Below are 15,138 nucleotides of genomic sequence, written 5' to 3' on the forward strand. Positions count from 1 at the left end.
TTTTGTTTCACTTAATTTACAACCTGAGGTACAGTCAGGTGGTTGGGCATTTGAATGTTACAGCTGTGACAGTCTGATCACAGGAACCTGGTGAGACTACTCATGTATTTCCTCCTTCAGATTCATAGAAGTGTTAGTGTAGGCTTTTCTATATATTCAGTTATGAACAGAAAAAACCTAAATGAAGTAAATAAAATTGTTGTTATAATTGTCATTCAGTGATATCAAAAGAGAAAAAAATATACTCTTTTAGACTGTGAAATTGCCTGTAGTGTTAATTTATTGCTATGAAGATAGCATGGAGAGGAAAGATGTATTGATATTTCATTAAAAGAAAATTTCAGATGGAGTAGTTTTTGTATGTAAAAAACATCTGTAGATGAATATTATGCTGCATTAGCAAGATTAAATTGATGGTATTACTGTTGAAGTTGAAAGTAGACCAATATTTTTTAAATAGGTTTTTGAGACATAAAATTTTGCCCGTTTATGATTTGGTTCGCCTAGACCAAATTAACTTGGACACTCAGCAGGGACTCTTATTTATTCTGGCATAAGAACAAGCGTTGGGCAGAGCTTCCTGGTCTCAGAAAACTGGTGATGGTAAGAGGCCTCTGTACTGTTCCCAGCCAGCTGAATGCCTGAGGTATTTTGCCATACAGGAAATCAATTGCAGCTGAATGTGCACTGTTTCCACTCCAAGTATATAAACAGGCCTTATGATGATATAAAAAAGAGAAGAAAAAATTAAATAGTTTCTTGAAAGTTCAGAGCAAGAACATTTGATGTTTGGTTTCTGTGGATTGTTCGCTGTCAGCTTTGGCCCAGTCCATAGCACAGAAATAGCAAAGAAGGAGAGGTGAATTAATCTTGGGGTCCCCCAGAACAGGAAAATGTCTTAGAGAAATGAAAATAATAAAAAAGGTATCCTTGTTCAGTTCCAGTTGATATTCTGAAGTTGGGAAGGGTTACAAATTTAGCAAAGGAAATGAGTTCTTTCCCTCGTTAAATCAAGAATCCTCCATTTTTTAGGCTTTAAGGTGGATTAATACATTTTGCGAGAAAAAGCTGCGCCACAATTCTATCTAGATAGCTGCTTTTTGTGAAGTAGTAGAAGAAACATTATTTTCATTTGAATATTTATCATGCTTTGTTGACCTTGTAAAAATACCTAGATCAGATGGAGGTACCAGGCAGATCTTGGTGACCAATGTCTCTGATGTGCTTTAATGGCCACTGATGTTGCTTACCAGGAAAGTGAGGGCTTGCTTAAGTTTCCAGGGATTACAGATAATTAAGTTGAATATCAGTGCTAACAATTTCCAGAAGGAGTGTGGCCTGAAGCCCTTGAGGTTTAGCACCTGGGAATGCAGCAGCACTTCCTTGCTCCACCAGAGATGTACAGCACGACCATAGGCAAGCTGTCTGATCTAGATTTTTAAAGATATATAGGTAGGCAGAGGTGCTAAAGGCTCTTGATGGGATTTTCAGAATCACATTAGTGTCTAATTCCTATTCAAAATCTGACCCTTTAGCTTGTCTGAACTGGATTCAGCTCGTGCTATGTTTTATTCAGCTACTCTTTAAGTCAGAACAGGCAGGCGGTACATACAGCAAGCACGATTTAGGGGGTATACACCAGAGTGAGTGTGGACTCCCACTGAGCTGTGCAGCTGTGCTGCCTTTTATCCCTTCTCTAATGCCATAATTTCTACCCTCCTTTCTGCAGAATGCCAGAGATTCAACAGAGGAAAGGAAAAGTGACTCCACTTTGCCTAACCCAACAGTAATATATTTGGTGAGTGCTCTACCAGGTAAATTTTTTTTATTATTATTTTAACTTTTTGTTTTGTTTTTGTAATTCTAGATAGGAGATGATGTTTGCTGTACCTCTGACTGAGATGATTATTATTGCTGTATAGTGAATGTGCCTCAGGTTAACCATGAGGCTGCTAGGTATGCAAATCCACAGTAGGTCAGTGTGCTGCATGGGCCTGACATGTGGGTTAGCTGGGACAGTGGGGTTTTTTTCCTGTGCACACTAGTAGAGTTTTATGCTAATTAAATTAAATTCGGGTGGGGGCTAAGCAGTTAGGGGAGGTTGAGTCTTCATTTTTAGTCCTTGTTTCTGTAACTGAAATTTTGCTGAAGATCTGTAGCTGAAGTTTTGTTTGGTTGCTTAATTCTGTCCATTTGGAATTAAAAATGCCACTTTCATGAAGAAACAGTGGTCTGTCCGTGGGGATGGGGAGACTGGGAATGGGGAAATCTGGGATGACTGTTGTCCTGAGATTTCCTGTGTTACTCTGACATTTTAAGAAGAAATTGATGTTTCTTAGTTTATTTTTTAGGGATTTAATTTTGTTTATGTAATCTCACTGCCTGAAATTCTTGGGAGACTTGGGGAACTTCAGAGCATAGGAAAAGCAGATTTAAATGCCATGGAAATGTAACTTGATTGTAATAACCAATTTCACTCATTTGAATATCTAAAACAAATTGACATTCCTGAAATCTTCATGATAGGGCTGGCAGGAAACTCCACAGAAAATATTAAATAAGTGAGCTTTAGGCAACATCCCTTTCTCCTCCTTTCCTCCTCAGTGCTGCTGCCAACCTGAAGGAATCTTTTCTTCTCTCTGAAAAAAGCAGACATTCAGTGGGTAACAGCATAGACAACTGCTATTTGGAGAAACTTGATGCCTTATAAGTAACCTACTTCACTCCTTCCAATGCTAATGCTGAAACCAGTGTAACATGGATTAGTTTATAATTAAAAAAAAAAAAGTGCCTTATATTAATTGCTACTTGGGCTTCTGTGATCTGCAGAGGGAATACTAATATGCTATATTAGACTACTAATTAATAATTCTTTTACCTCCTGATGGTGGGGCTTTTAATATAATTTTGTATTTATCATCCAACTGTGTTAGAATTTTATAAAATTTTAGGAGAATGGCAACTTTCTTTTGGCTCCAGTGCTTTGAGATTGCATAACTGTACTAGAGAGACACTTGCAGGACTGCATAGCATTAAATTGAAACTTACATCTGACAAACATTAGTGAGATCTTACTTTCCTTTGGATCCAAGGGAAAACAGTAGGAAAACATTTTGCAGAGGCTGCAAGAGGAAAGACCAGAAATTCCTCTTCAGTGTTTTCTAAAAATAGCAAGATTTGAATAAGGTTGCATGTTTCAACATGCATTAGAGAAAAATAATTAGCATGACCTAAATTCAGTACACTAGTTCTCTGTGTTATTTACCGGTAGTTAATTACTAGAATATTTTTCATCCGTAAATGTGGATGGGCTGCACATTCCCAACTTCCACACAGGAAATCATTTTATTTATTTAGCTTGAAATTTGTGCATATCCAAATGCACGCAAAGTATTTGCCTAGTGACCTTAGAGTGAATTATTTGCACAAACATCCCCCCTTCCCTGATTTCCATTTAATTTCAAATGTGGTGCTTGGCCTTGGTTTTGAGTTGCAGTGATTTTATTGTGTTTTCATGCTGAACAGAAAAGCTAAACCAGACTGTCAGACTTGAAAAACCTCTTTTCTAGAAGCTGAAATAACATGGATTGTGTCTGTGGCCTAAGATGCAGATTTCCTAAGATTCTTTGGGATCCATGGAAGACAATCATTCACTGTGAAGTGCTTCAAAAAATTGTTGTATCAACAAAACTGGAGTATATGGGAATGTATCAACTAATGGGATAAGGCATTCAAGGGCTAGATGAAGTGCCTATAGTAAGGAATTAATTTCGTGGGAAAAAGGAAGAAACCTAAAATATGAGAAGTGGTGTTCTGTAAAAAGAGTAGCGTAATGGTTTAGGCATATACAGCTTTGGGGGACGGATGTTAAATCTTACCAAATAACCACCAATAATTTTGCAAAATTTGTTTCACATGTCAGACTTAAGTCTGGAACTTCTAAGGATATTTTCATTCTGAAAAACTTTTGGAGATGGTGGGGGAGACATTCCATGAAATTTGTTTATATTTTGCTATTATCCATTTGACTTATATAACAATATTGTCTGTTTTTAATTTTTTCAAGAAGTGAGTCATCAGCTCTTAAGATCATAACATCTGTTGTAACAGAGAAGGAAACATCAGGTCAATATACTTTGTTCTGACAATTCACGATGAGTTTTAATATGCAGTGTGTTTATGCTTAAAGTCAATACATAAAAAAATTCCTTTAGTATCTGTGCATCACTGAATGCTTTGTTTAGGCCATGCCTTTAATGGTATGAGGGCTTGCAAATCTCTGTGGGGGTGGAAAGGAATGATGCTATGCCCACGTGTGAGCTTTTCTGTAAGTCGGTTCTATTTTTGGTATGCAAGAAGCAGAGGTACAGGGCAAAACCAGGGATTCAGTTGCAATGTGGAAGCCTGTAAAAGCTTTCCTATCGTGGGAAGCGCCTAGCAGGCTTTTAGAGCCGTTGCATTAGTGTCCATGGGAATATTTGGGGTTTAATTTAGCATGCTAGATTAGGGCCTAATACCTTAATTAAGGCTAACAATTTTTAATAAGTTTCTCCCAAACCCTTTGTGGCTGACTACAGTTGTGAACCAGCCATAATATAAAGCCCATCTCTAGGGTTCTCTGTTGTTGGCAGTTTTATGAAAGCTGCCATTCTATTTCAGAGTGATGAAGCTGACCAGCAAATGTAATCTTTTTAACAGAAGGATCCACAGATCTGACTAGACTTCTTAAAAATATTAATCCAAATAACTTATGCCAGGGATATATTGAAAGTCTAAACATATAGTACATTTAGACTAACGGTTTTATAAAAATTGTGATAACTGTTTCAGAGAAGGCTTTGTTAATTGATAAAACAGCTTTTCCAGATGCTGCTTAATTCTCTTGTCAGCTCACATGTTTGGGATTTTCTGCTGTGAAAAAGATTAACTGAATCGTCTGGACAAAATCACTAATAATATAATTAAGATTTTGTATCATTTGTAGACAATGTTATTTGGTTTTTAAACATTTGTATATTGAAGTGTTGACTAAAATTTCTTATATTCATTTAAAAAAAAAATCCAAACCCACAAGCCCACTCAACCCTATCTTCCCCCCCACGGCCCCCAGCCATGCTTGCTCAGAGCGGTCGGGTCCTTTCCCGCTGCCATCTCCTATTGTTGTGGTCAAATGACCAAGGAAAAGTGTATACTTCCTTTTGTGTCCTGTAGATAGGGGTTCTTAATTGATGACCGCTGCTTTCTTTCTGACAGAAAGGAAATGAATGGGCAGTAGTGATTACAGCACATCTGTTGTTTTCTGGTGAGCATCCTGTACAGCAGTGAAACTGTCTTGAAGATTACTTTTTTTTTCTTTTTTTTTTTTTCCTGTTCAGGAGTAGTTAATAGAGGAGGTATGGGTGACATGTGACAGTATTGTTCCTTTGTCACAGGTGTAGCCAGAGCAGAAAAACAGATTGCACAATGGAAGAGAATGACTTGTTTTTAAATAAGTGTATTTTACAAAAACAACAACAACAAAGAAATCTTTCAAAGACTTCAGCAATGTACTGTGTTTACTGTGCTTGGTTGCAGGTTGTAGGCAACAAGTCTTGTCTTCGTAGTATGGTCTCTGCGTTGTAGAATTAACACTCCAAAATCACACTGAAAATGGCTTTCTCTAGGAAAGGGGAGAAATAAAATAGCATTCATACCAAGGACTCAAAAGCTGAAATATTCACGCAGCTTTCACTTGATGATGTGGTTTCTCAGTCTGTAATATCATTGTCCAACTCCTGCTTGAAAATCTTTTGCTTGATGTATTGCAGCATAGATCTTGGAAGTGCTGAGGAACAAACTGGGCAGCTCTATGGTGTGTTCCTGTCCTCCTGGAGAGGGAGGCTAGGGATGGATGAAGCTCCTTACCTGACTTTACAGGTGACAGAGAAGGAAGTTTTGGGGACAGATGAACGGTGAACTATAGATAAGGGTCTGGCCTGAGAGAAGAATGGGACTTGAAGGTAGGGAAGACAGATATCTGGGGAAATGATTGGGGAATGCCAGTAAAACAGCTGGGTGTGGTAGGGGAGTATACCACAGCTTGCCCTTCACATCACATCAGCCACAATTAATTTTTCCACAATTTTTTTTCTTTTTGACTCTTGTATTATAAAGAAGTGAAAGTGGTAGGTGCTCTATGTGTTCCCTGAGTGTGTCTTGAACAGGGGAACTTTTTGTTCTTTCTTGCCAAGAAAAGTGCTTGAAAAACCATTAATTGAAAGAGCTGTGTAAATCTGAATCCTTACCGCTTACTCTGTTGTCCTTTGTTCCTTCTTTTTGCTTTTATCCTGTTTAATTGCAGCGTTTCTTGTGAGCAAGGTGCTAGTACTCTGCTTTTGTACAGTCTGAATATATTGGTACTTAAACTAATAGAGTTATGTTGGGCTTTGATGAAGCTGGTGAACTCAAATCAGCAGACTGAGTAGTGCTGCCCTCTTTCTTGGGGGTTTGTGAAGTGTATTGGATAAAATTGAAGGTTTTTTCAGCCCCTTCCTGTCGCTTGGGCTATCCCAAGAGCTGCCCTATCCCTGTACTCTTAAGAGAGGATCTCCATCACTTAACAAAGGAGGTGTTGAGATGTTCAGCTTCCTATCCATAAGACACCATTTAGCTGAAAGCTTACAGCCTTCCTTAAGCTAAATAGATTTTTTAAATAACAGATGTACCTGGCCACTGTCGACAGGAAAAGTGAGGAAGAACTGTGCTGTAGGTGAACATCAACATAGCTGAATGCAAAATTAATGATACCATAAATGAATTGTGCTGTAATTAATGTCCCAGTGCTATACATGCCCTTATGGTACTGGTAGAACAGGCATCAAAACTGTGAACCTTCCTTTGACTTGATTTTCACCTGTACTCTAATTTGCACACAATGTGGAGTAATCAACTGTGTAATTGTCCATCATAGGTAAGGTTAAACTTTTGTCATTCCCTGATCAGAAAAAACTTCAGAAAATGAAAAAGCAAGTACCATAACCCCAAATTTAAATTTAAATTGAGTAGGTTTTTCTCCTTTTGTCTAGTGGTAAAATGAGCTTCGTTTTGGGGTTTGTGTTTGTTTTTTGGGGTTTTTTTAAACTTGTGAAAGAGTAATTTAAGCATCTAAATAACCCTTTTTCTTTTTGAGTGAGACACACAAGAGATCCTGTTCATACCTCCAAAGCTCTTTAAACATTTAGCCTATCCCCATAGGATTTCAGAATTATCTTACATCTGTTGGCAAGCTTTATGTTGTAGCTAAATATTAGTCATGGCACCAGCCAAGTAATACAGGAAAAACCCACAGAATCATTTGAAATCCATTTGCTCAAATCGTTGTAAATTCCATTTTATGGATATCTTAATACATGGAGTTTTATAAAGATTGCATTTTAAGTTTTAAGAAAGATGGTAAATTGTTAATTAGAGCTTTTTGCAATTCTAAGCACTACATTGATGTATTATTCTGCACCTCTTGAATGACTCATGAGAAACACTTGAATGTTTGTTTGGCAGTGTATTCGAATTGCTATATATAAGTTTGCTAAGATCTTTTTATTATGGAATCCTGGCTTTGGGAACAGATGTGACTTCTTTTATCATAAACTACAGATGCAATATGTGACTTGTAGCAGGACTGTAGATTGTTTTACAAAATTTTCACAGCTCTTTGAGTACATATGCACTGATGAATATGCACACAGACCAAAATCCTATTAAAAATTAAAAATACTTGTTCTGTTGAGGCAGGTATTCATTAGAGCATAATACATAGCTGTTCAGTAAAAGAAACTTCAACAAGACCTTCAACCTCTAAAAGAAAGATTAGCTACTGCTTTTATCATCACGGACATCGCTTTAAAGATATTAAATATCTGGTTTCCTTCTGGGAGAATTATGTTCTGTCCACTTGACCCTTTGTAAAAGTAAATATTTTTATTAGTTACATTATGTAGGAATTTGAAAAAATATTTAATGCATTTAAAAAACCCAGCCTTTGCGTACTTAGCTTCAGTTACATAAGTGCACTATATCAAACATTCTTTTGTTCTTGATTTATGAGTTTCTATTGTAATTAAAAATTATTCCAGTATGGACTTTGGTGAGAGACCTAACTGATTTTCCTTTCTTTCATTGTTTTCCTTTTTAAAAGAAAATATTCCTCTTTCTCCCTTACTTATTTGTCCCCTCCCAAGAGTGTGTTTTCATCCTGCAGACATTGCAGCCTGAACTCCTTTCCTTCGGCTGCAGCTGTAAACTGCACTTCAATGATAAATCCAACAGAATTATGCTTGTTTACCACATAATTTAGATGTGTGAAGTTACTTAGTAAAGAGTTGTATGTTTTGACTGTGATCAAATGCAGGTTAAAGATTATTAGAGATGTAGCTTCTAATCCTGTTTTCAAGATAGAATAGAAAATACCTTAATGTCATAATTGTTATATTTGTTTCTTCTATGTGGAAATAGATTACTTAGGAAAAATGCCCTCCATCCATACTGATTAAAACACAAATGTTGCTTGTTTTCTGCCAGTATGAGTGTGTGTATCTTTTAGAATACACAATGCAGCCTTTTAAGTAAGGTTAGGCATTGGATTTAATGAAATGTTACATTTCAGAAGCAGTTTTACAAGTGAAACCAGTTAGGAATTTTTCAGCCAAAATATTGTGTTGGAAAATAACAATTTATTTAAAACAGAACATTTCACACAAAACTATCAGCAAGAGGAGTTTTTGAGACTCGGGGTTGTAAGAGTGTGTTTTCAGTTCCATGGAAAAATAACAATGTAACTTAAAACTGAAGTGAATACTGTCTCTCTGAAAAGTTCTGTCTCTGCTTATTTTAATTATATTTTTATTTGAATTACAGTCCTTCAACGATCTCTACCTCTTCTTCACAAAGAATATAGCTACTTTCAAAATTCTACTTTTTATTTTTTTCCTTAAGTTGGAAAGATGGCTTGCTAGTTGATTCTAGTCTACTGATGTTCATTTTTGCAAATCGTTCCTGTGAAAAATTCTTCTGTTGTTTTAATGCAAACATTCTGATAAAGTCATTACAAATGATTCCCTCTATTCCTTTTTCATTCCCCATTTGACATGTACTAAAAATCTTACTGATGACTAATCAGTGAAGATCTACTCCAAATTCTTAGAAATTTGATTTGTCCCATTCATTATTATTATTGGTCTAAATTGTGTTGCTTGTGTAATAGGCACCATCAGTGCCTGTCTCTTTATTGGATGTGCAAATGTTGAGGGTTTATTAATCTTCGAGGTGAAATGAAGCCTTTCAAAAGACTGTGCTACTTTTAGTCTCATAGTAGACAGCTTTTGATCAAGTGGGTTGCAGGATAATTGAGGACACTTGTGCCAAATCTGTCTAGGATCTAAACCAAAAATACAGAGGTTTTGTGTTTATTTTGGGAATAGGTTGTAAGTTTGCTTTATACAGCAATATTTACGAGAAATTACATTGAAGTGGACTTTATAATATAAAATGTTATTGTATTTCTGAAGCACATCTGGTAATGCAAGATCTAAAGCTATTAATTTGGTCAGGACAATGAGTTCTTTATGAATAGGGGCTAGTCCATTGAAATGAGTTTGCTCCTGAATTAATGATGATGGAGGGTGGGGAATTCAAAATAATGACCATCTGCTGGGTTGCTGATGTCAGACTTCAAGAGACAGTGTGACGCCTGTGGTAACATGCTTTTGCAAATCTTAATATCTGTATTGTTACTATGCATAGAACAAAGAAATAAAAGCGGAATAAAACTATAAAATTCAGGTAAATTATGTGTGTGTCTTCTGGGGTGGAAGCTTACTATTATTCTCCGTTTCTGAGAAAAGCTTGATTTGATTCCCCCACCAGGAAAGATGAGAGGCAAAACACTCAAATGCTTTTTACTCTGGGGGTTGGAGGACCCCCACACAAGTGCTGTTGTGCTTCATCTCCCGTAGTGCAACAGTGCATGTGTGATAATCATGAGTCCCCAACTCTTCATCCCTGTTGCTACTTATTCCATGTACCTAGGTTACAACCCAAGATGTAGTTTAAATCCCTGAGACACTAATTCTCATAAAGCCATTTAACAGCCTTTCAGCACCGAGAGTGGTGTACGTTTCTCGAGACTGTCAAAGTCTATTTTGTCTTATCCGTACCTTTATGAGATGTAAGGATACAGATACTTGAGGAAATTCTGTAGTGTAAATAACTGTATAAATGAGGAAGGCACTAATTCCCCTGCAAAAGTAATTTCCTTCCCTGCTTGCTTGGATGTTGTTCTTCAAGGTGAGTGACATAAGCTTATTGAAAATGAGATTAGTAGCTGGGGTTTTTCCTTAAAATGAATTGGCAGTAGTGGTAGAAGAATGCATGCTTCTTTCTGTGTATGCGAAAAGCACAATGTAAACATTCATCTATTTATAAATAGGCATCATACAAATATTTTAATATCTCTATAATATTGTACTTCCTGCCACTGATCTTTATCACTAAAAGCAAACAAAAAAATTTTCCTTAATGATTCTTACATGTTAATCTAGGATTTACATGTTAATCTAGTAGGCAAACCTCTACTTCCAAAGATGTGGCTCATGGTTGATATCTTGAAAATGACAGTGTCCGTGGTGTTTTGATAGTATTGGGTGGAACGTTTCCAAAGTATATGTCATACTCCAGATGAAGTGTTACTGCTTAATTCATGCTGTTTGGATATAGGATTTTCACTGCAGTCTAGAGTAGTGGGCTCATACTTGAGAATAGGCAGAGTGCAGCACTCTTGGGGCAGGAGAAGTGGGATGTAAAACACTACTTGGTCATCAGGCTCTAAGTCTGTAAAGCATTCAAGTGTTCTTCTTAATACTTTTTTTTTTCCTTTACCTCAGTCGAAAGGTTGAAAACCTTTATTTCACTTGGTATATTCTTATAATCCTGCCAAATAAGCACTTTGCTGCATCAGTTAAAGTGGATCTTTGGTAGAGTTCTTGCAGAGTGGAAAAAAGAGCAAAACTGTAATAAAAGTCCACAAAACATTGATGTGGTGGAAATGGATTTTATTATCTATTTTAATACGTGCATAAATTGGAAAAGGAAAATTATGTTTCTGCAATTACTTCTCTGAAAGGTGGAGCAGTTCTCTTACTTCCTTAGAGAAATACTGAATCTTCAACTTATGAGATTTGAAGCTAGTAGTTACAGGCAATCTGTTTTAACTAGTAATTTTGATAGCAAATTAATTAATCAAATAGCTGTGTCAGTTTTGCTGACAATTAACTTCAGGAAAAGACAAAATAATTCTAGACATACGCTAATTCAACCCTCCAGGGTTTACATGATTCAAAACTCTTTCCTTAGTTTTGTGGTTTGGTTTTAGTTTTTTGCTGTTTTTTTCCACGTACCTATTTTGCAAGTAAAGCCATATAATAAGAATGATTTGACAGAAGCACCATGTGGATATGTGTTTTAAAATAGGCTGACCTTTTCTTACTTTTAGGTGTAAGACTCAAAGCTTTCAAAAATTACAGGTAATTTTGAAATTTGGTAGTTGCCTTAATCTACACTATAGTTTTATTAAGTATGCTGAGTTCCTATTTTCCATAAGTTGGGGTAGATGTTGTTGGATGCATAGGAGCTGAGAAGTTGCAGAGAAAGGTGTTGACAGGTACAGAGACAGAAAATTGTGCTCCTTTTTGAAAAGTATCTGATCTGTTTTAAAGGTCAGGACTGGATGGTAGACATAAACCCTGACGCCACCAGTGGCATATGCATAAGGGAAGAGTAGTTCAGTTGAATGTAATTATACTTTCTGCTCTCCAGAGAGCATGGTTGTCTTTTTTTTTTCCTGCCTGTTCTGCTTTTTATACCATTGAGTGCGTGTCTTTCTCTGTCTCCACTCAGAGTGCTTTAAGTCTTTGAAGTGTGTAGTGAAACTCAATTAAGAGAGAAATGTTCAAAACTATGTACCAGCAAAGTTTACGAGCATAGGTGGCCTGAGAGAGGAGTCCTGTAAGGTTCCATCTGTTTAAAATTCAGATGGGCCTAGGAATGCTGCCAGGCCTGGAAGAAGGTGGTCTGTAATAGTCACGTTTGCTGGTGTAATTTTTGGGAAATGATAGTTAGCTTTCTCCCCAGACCTTTTCCAGGCATGGCTCAGTCCCTAGTCCAGTTCAGTCACCACTTGTGAGATATGGCTTTTAGGTACCCTGTTTTGTAGACTAAGATTGTTCATTACCACAGATATGTGCTATTCTGTCCCAGCTTGCTTTTGTGCCCAGGAGCACTTGTTGGGTTCATCTAATGCATGAATTTAAGCATAGCCTTCATTTTTCCAATGATGAAACTGTGCAACATGAACTCAGCATTTATTCAGCATCAGAGAATCTGCAGGTTGGTCCAGAGATCCTGTGAGTGTCTTTACTGTGGGAAAAATCAAGTGTCACTTTTTATTTGATGTGAGTGCATCTTCTCAGTCAGCATTTCTCTGTAGACTTTTTAGTCCCTCACTTGGGTAAGTTTGCTTTACAGAATTGCTATTATTTATTTCAAAGTGAATTTCTGGATTGTTTGTTTTGTAGAGAGAAATGGAGGAGTTAGGAAGTGAGAAGGAGAAAACAGAAGAGTTTGGAACTGACTTGGCACTTGTTAAATTAACATGCCCTGGTAACCACATAGTGATGACTATTGGGCAAAAAGTTATAATAGCTTGGTGATACCCTGTGAATACTGCTCAGGCTGTGGGAACAGTGATGGGGTGAGAGGGAGATGGAGTAACTGTCATTGAGTCTAAAGGGAGAAAATGCTTCTTCTTCCACCTACTCCTCTTGCCTAAATGCAGTAAGCCTTGAAGGGCTGTAGAATCTCATTTGCTGTTCAGAGTGGTTTCCTGCTTTTTGGGGTAATATACCTAGCTCCTTGTGTGTGTTTGAAATACAACAGGGACTTTATCTTTTTTCCTATTGCCCAGCTGAATAAGATGACATCATCTCAGAGCCGAGGCATGGCCAGGTGGTATCCTTGCCTCGCTGGGCCTCTTGCTGGGTTCAGTGGAAACTTGGTGTTGTTAGTATGCGCCCCATGTCCCCTGTGTTCCTCAGAGTACAAAATGTGGGCTAGGCAGCAAGAATGGAGGAGCTGGGATTTTTGTGTATAAGGGATGGTATTACATAACTTGAAACAGCGTTATTGAAATACCTCTCTGTTTTTAATTCAGTATATCAGTACTTAATATTTGAATGAAACATTAAGGTTTATAAATGCTTGGTTGTGTGTCTTGGCAGTGCTTTAGGCTTATTCCCCAATTACTAAACTCGGAAGGCTGTTTTGCAGAAAGTTCACATAAGTTATTTCTTCCCTTAAAAGTGGAAGAAAAAGAACTTTCATCTGAATTCACCGGGCTTAGCTCTGAGAATTCAAAGGGCTTCGGGAACTGGCTGAAGCTCTTGGTACTGACTTGAGTAATATCCCTTTGAATATTTACTTTAATCAACCCTATTCAGAGAATCTCTCTCACACTTTGTCCTTATTTGTGTTGGTTTCCAGTACTAGATCCAATGATCAATGAAATATAAAGCTTTTTCTCTTAAAAATAAGTTCTTTGAGAGTTGTCAGTGGTATGAAATAACTGGAAATCTCTATTGTACTGCAGCAATGTATTGCCTTGCCAGTGGGAAAACATTGTAACTCAAGAATTTTACTTGTTTGGAACCACAGTGTTGATATACGTGTTATAAAAATGAAAGTGTGTCTGATGGTTTCTTTTTGCAATAAGATTTCACGTGCAGTTTTGCTATAGGATTTCATGTACAGTGGTTTGTTGTCTTATTTTGAAGGTGTCTCTCTTACCCTTTTAATACAGTGCATAATATTTATATGTCATTTGACAATTCTTGATGTCATTTGACAATTCTTGGCCTCATTTGGGTAATTATATTAATTTTAACCTTTTTAATTGAGGAGACCTGAATTCCTTTTTGTACCTGTTTGCTCTTTTTCATAACCTTATCTTTCTCAGGATAGAAATTAAGTACTTGATTACCCTTAATGCTGCCTTCTACTGTTGTTGAAGTACATGTGATCCATCTTTCAGTCTAGTAAAATTTTACTTGGTGGGAATAGATAGGGAGAGAGACACCCCTTTGTCAGTAATTCTGGCATCCCAGATAGAGCAGGGAAAGCTGACTGCTGAATGCATGATTTGTTTTTGATTCTCTACAAAGTGTGTAGAAGGAGAAAAAGCTTCACTGTTCACTGTGGTTAAAATGGAAAGGTAAGAAATGTGACCTTCATTCCTGGTACAAGAAGGTGGAGAAAGTGAAGAGAGGAGAATTTGGACTCCTTTGCTGGATGAAAAGTGTCTGTTCATGTTGAAATTTTAAAAATTTGTAATCTTAATACCTTCTAAAACTATAAGCTAAAATCATTGGAAACCCTTTATTGACTATCTTTTGATAACCTGTATTCAAACATGATGTTTCCTAATGATCATTATCCTTGAAATAACTTTCACCGTAAAGAGTTACAGGATTTGGGATGATTTTTCTCCTGTCTTGTTGAAGGCTACAAAACAACATGTAGGTCACCAAAATTGCTGTCTTTTAGCACAAACTGTGAGTTACTATAGTTGTTTCAGAATCTTGCAAATCTCTGAAAGTCTCAATGATTGCATACTCTAAGTGTCCATGAGGCAATGTCAGATTACTATTATTTCAGTACAAAATAGATATTTCTTTGTTTCTGGGTTTGAAAGCTAAGCCTAAGTTATTTATTTTTTTTATTTTCTGAGAAGGGGAATGAAGTCCTATCAAAGTGCACAATGGTTCAGACTCCATCCAGCTGTTGAGAATTACTTATAAACTGATTTGATCAAACCATGTCTCTTAGACTGATCTAGAAAGGACAAAAACATTCAGCTGAAGGAAATTACCTTTCCAACTATAACATTTGTAAGTGATATTATTTTTTTCCCCATGTATTTTTTTTCTGAATGGAACTAGTATTCTTGTCTGGGGCCAGTGAAAGTCTGCATTTGGCCGTGCAATGTTTAGTAAGAAATCCAGCTTTTCTGAGAAAGAATAATAGAGATAAGAAGCTTTATATGTTTATATAGGA

The 15,138-nt window shown here is 36.8% G+C and overlaps 1 protein-coding gene across 4 annotated transcripts in view; it reads left to right on the forward strand.

Annotated features, from left to right (window-relative positions):
• The window catches only part of PLEKHG1 (pleckstrin homology and RhoGEF domain containing G1), a 129,800-nt gene that overhangs the window by 9,900 nt on the left and 104,762 nt on the right, over positions 1-15,138 (forward strand). For 2 of the 4 annotated variants that reach the window (XM_032683854.1, XM_032683855.1), the window contains exon 2: positions 1,730-1,814. In XM_032683854.1, the coding sequence (XP_032539745.1) occupies positions 1,730-1,814 (85 nt within the window). Of the gene's footprint in view, positions 1-1,729; positions 1,815-15,138 lie in introns of those variants that run through there. The other 2 variants (XM_032683856.1, XM_032683857.1) reach the window with 1 other exon arrangement.

Source organism: Chiroxiphia lanceolata, chromosome 3 (genome assembly GCF_009829145.1).
Source record: "Chiroxiphia lanceolata isolate bChiLan1 chromosome 3, bChiLan1.pri, whole genome shotgun sequence".
Taxonomy (NCBI): domain Eukaryota; kingdom Metazoa; phylum Chordata; class Aves; order Passeriformes; family Pipridae; genus Chiroxiphia; species Chiroxiphia lanceolata.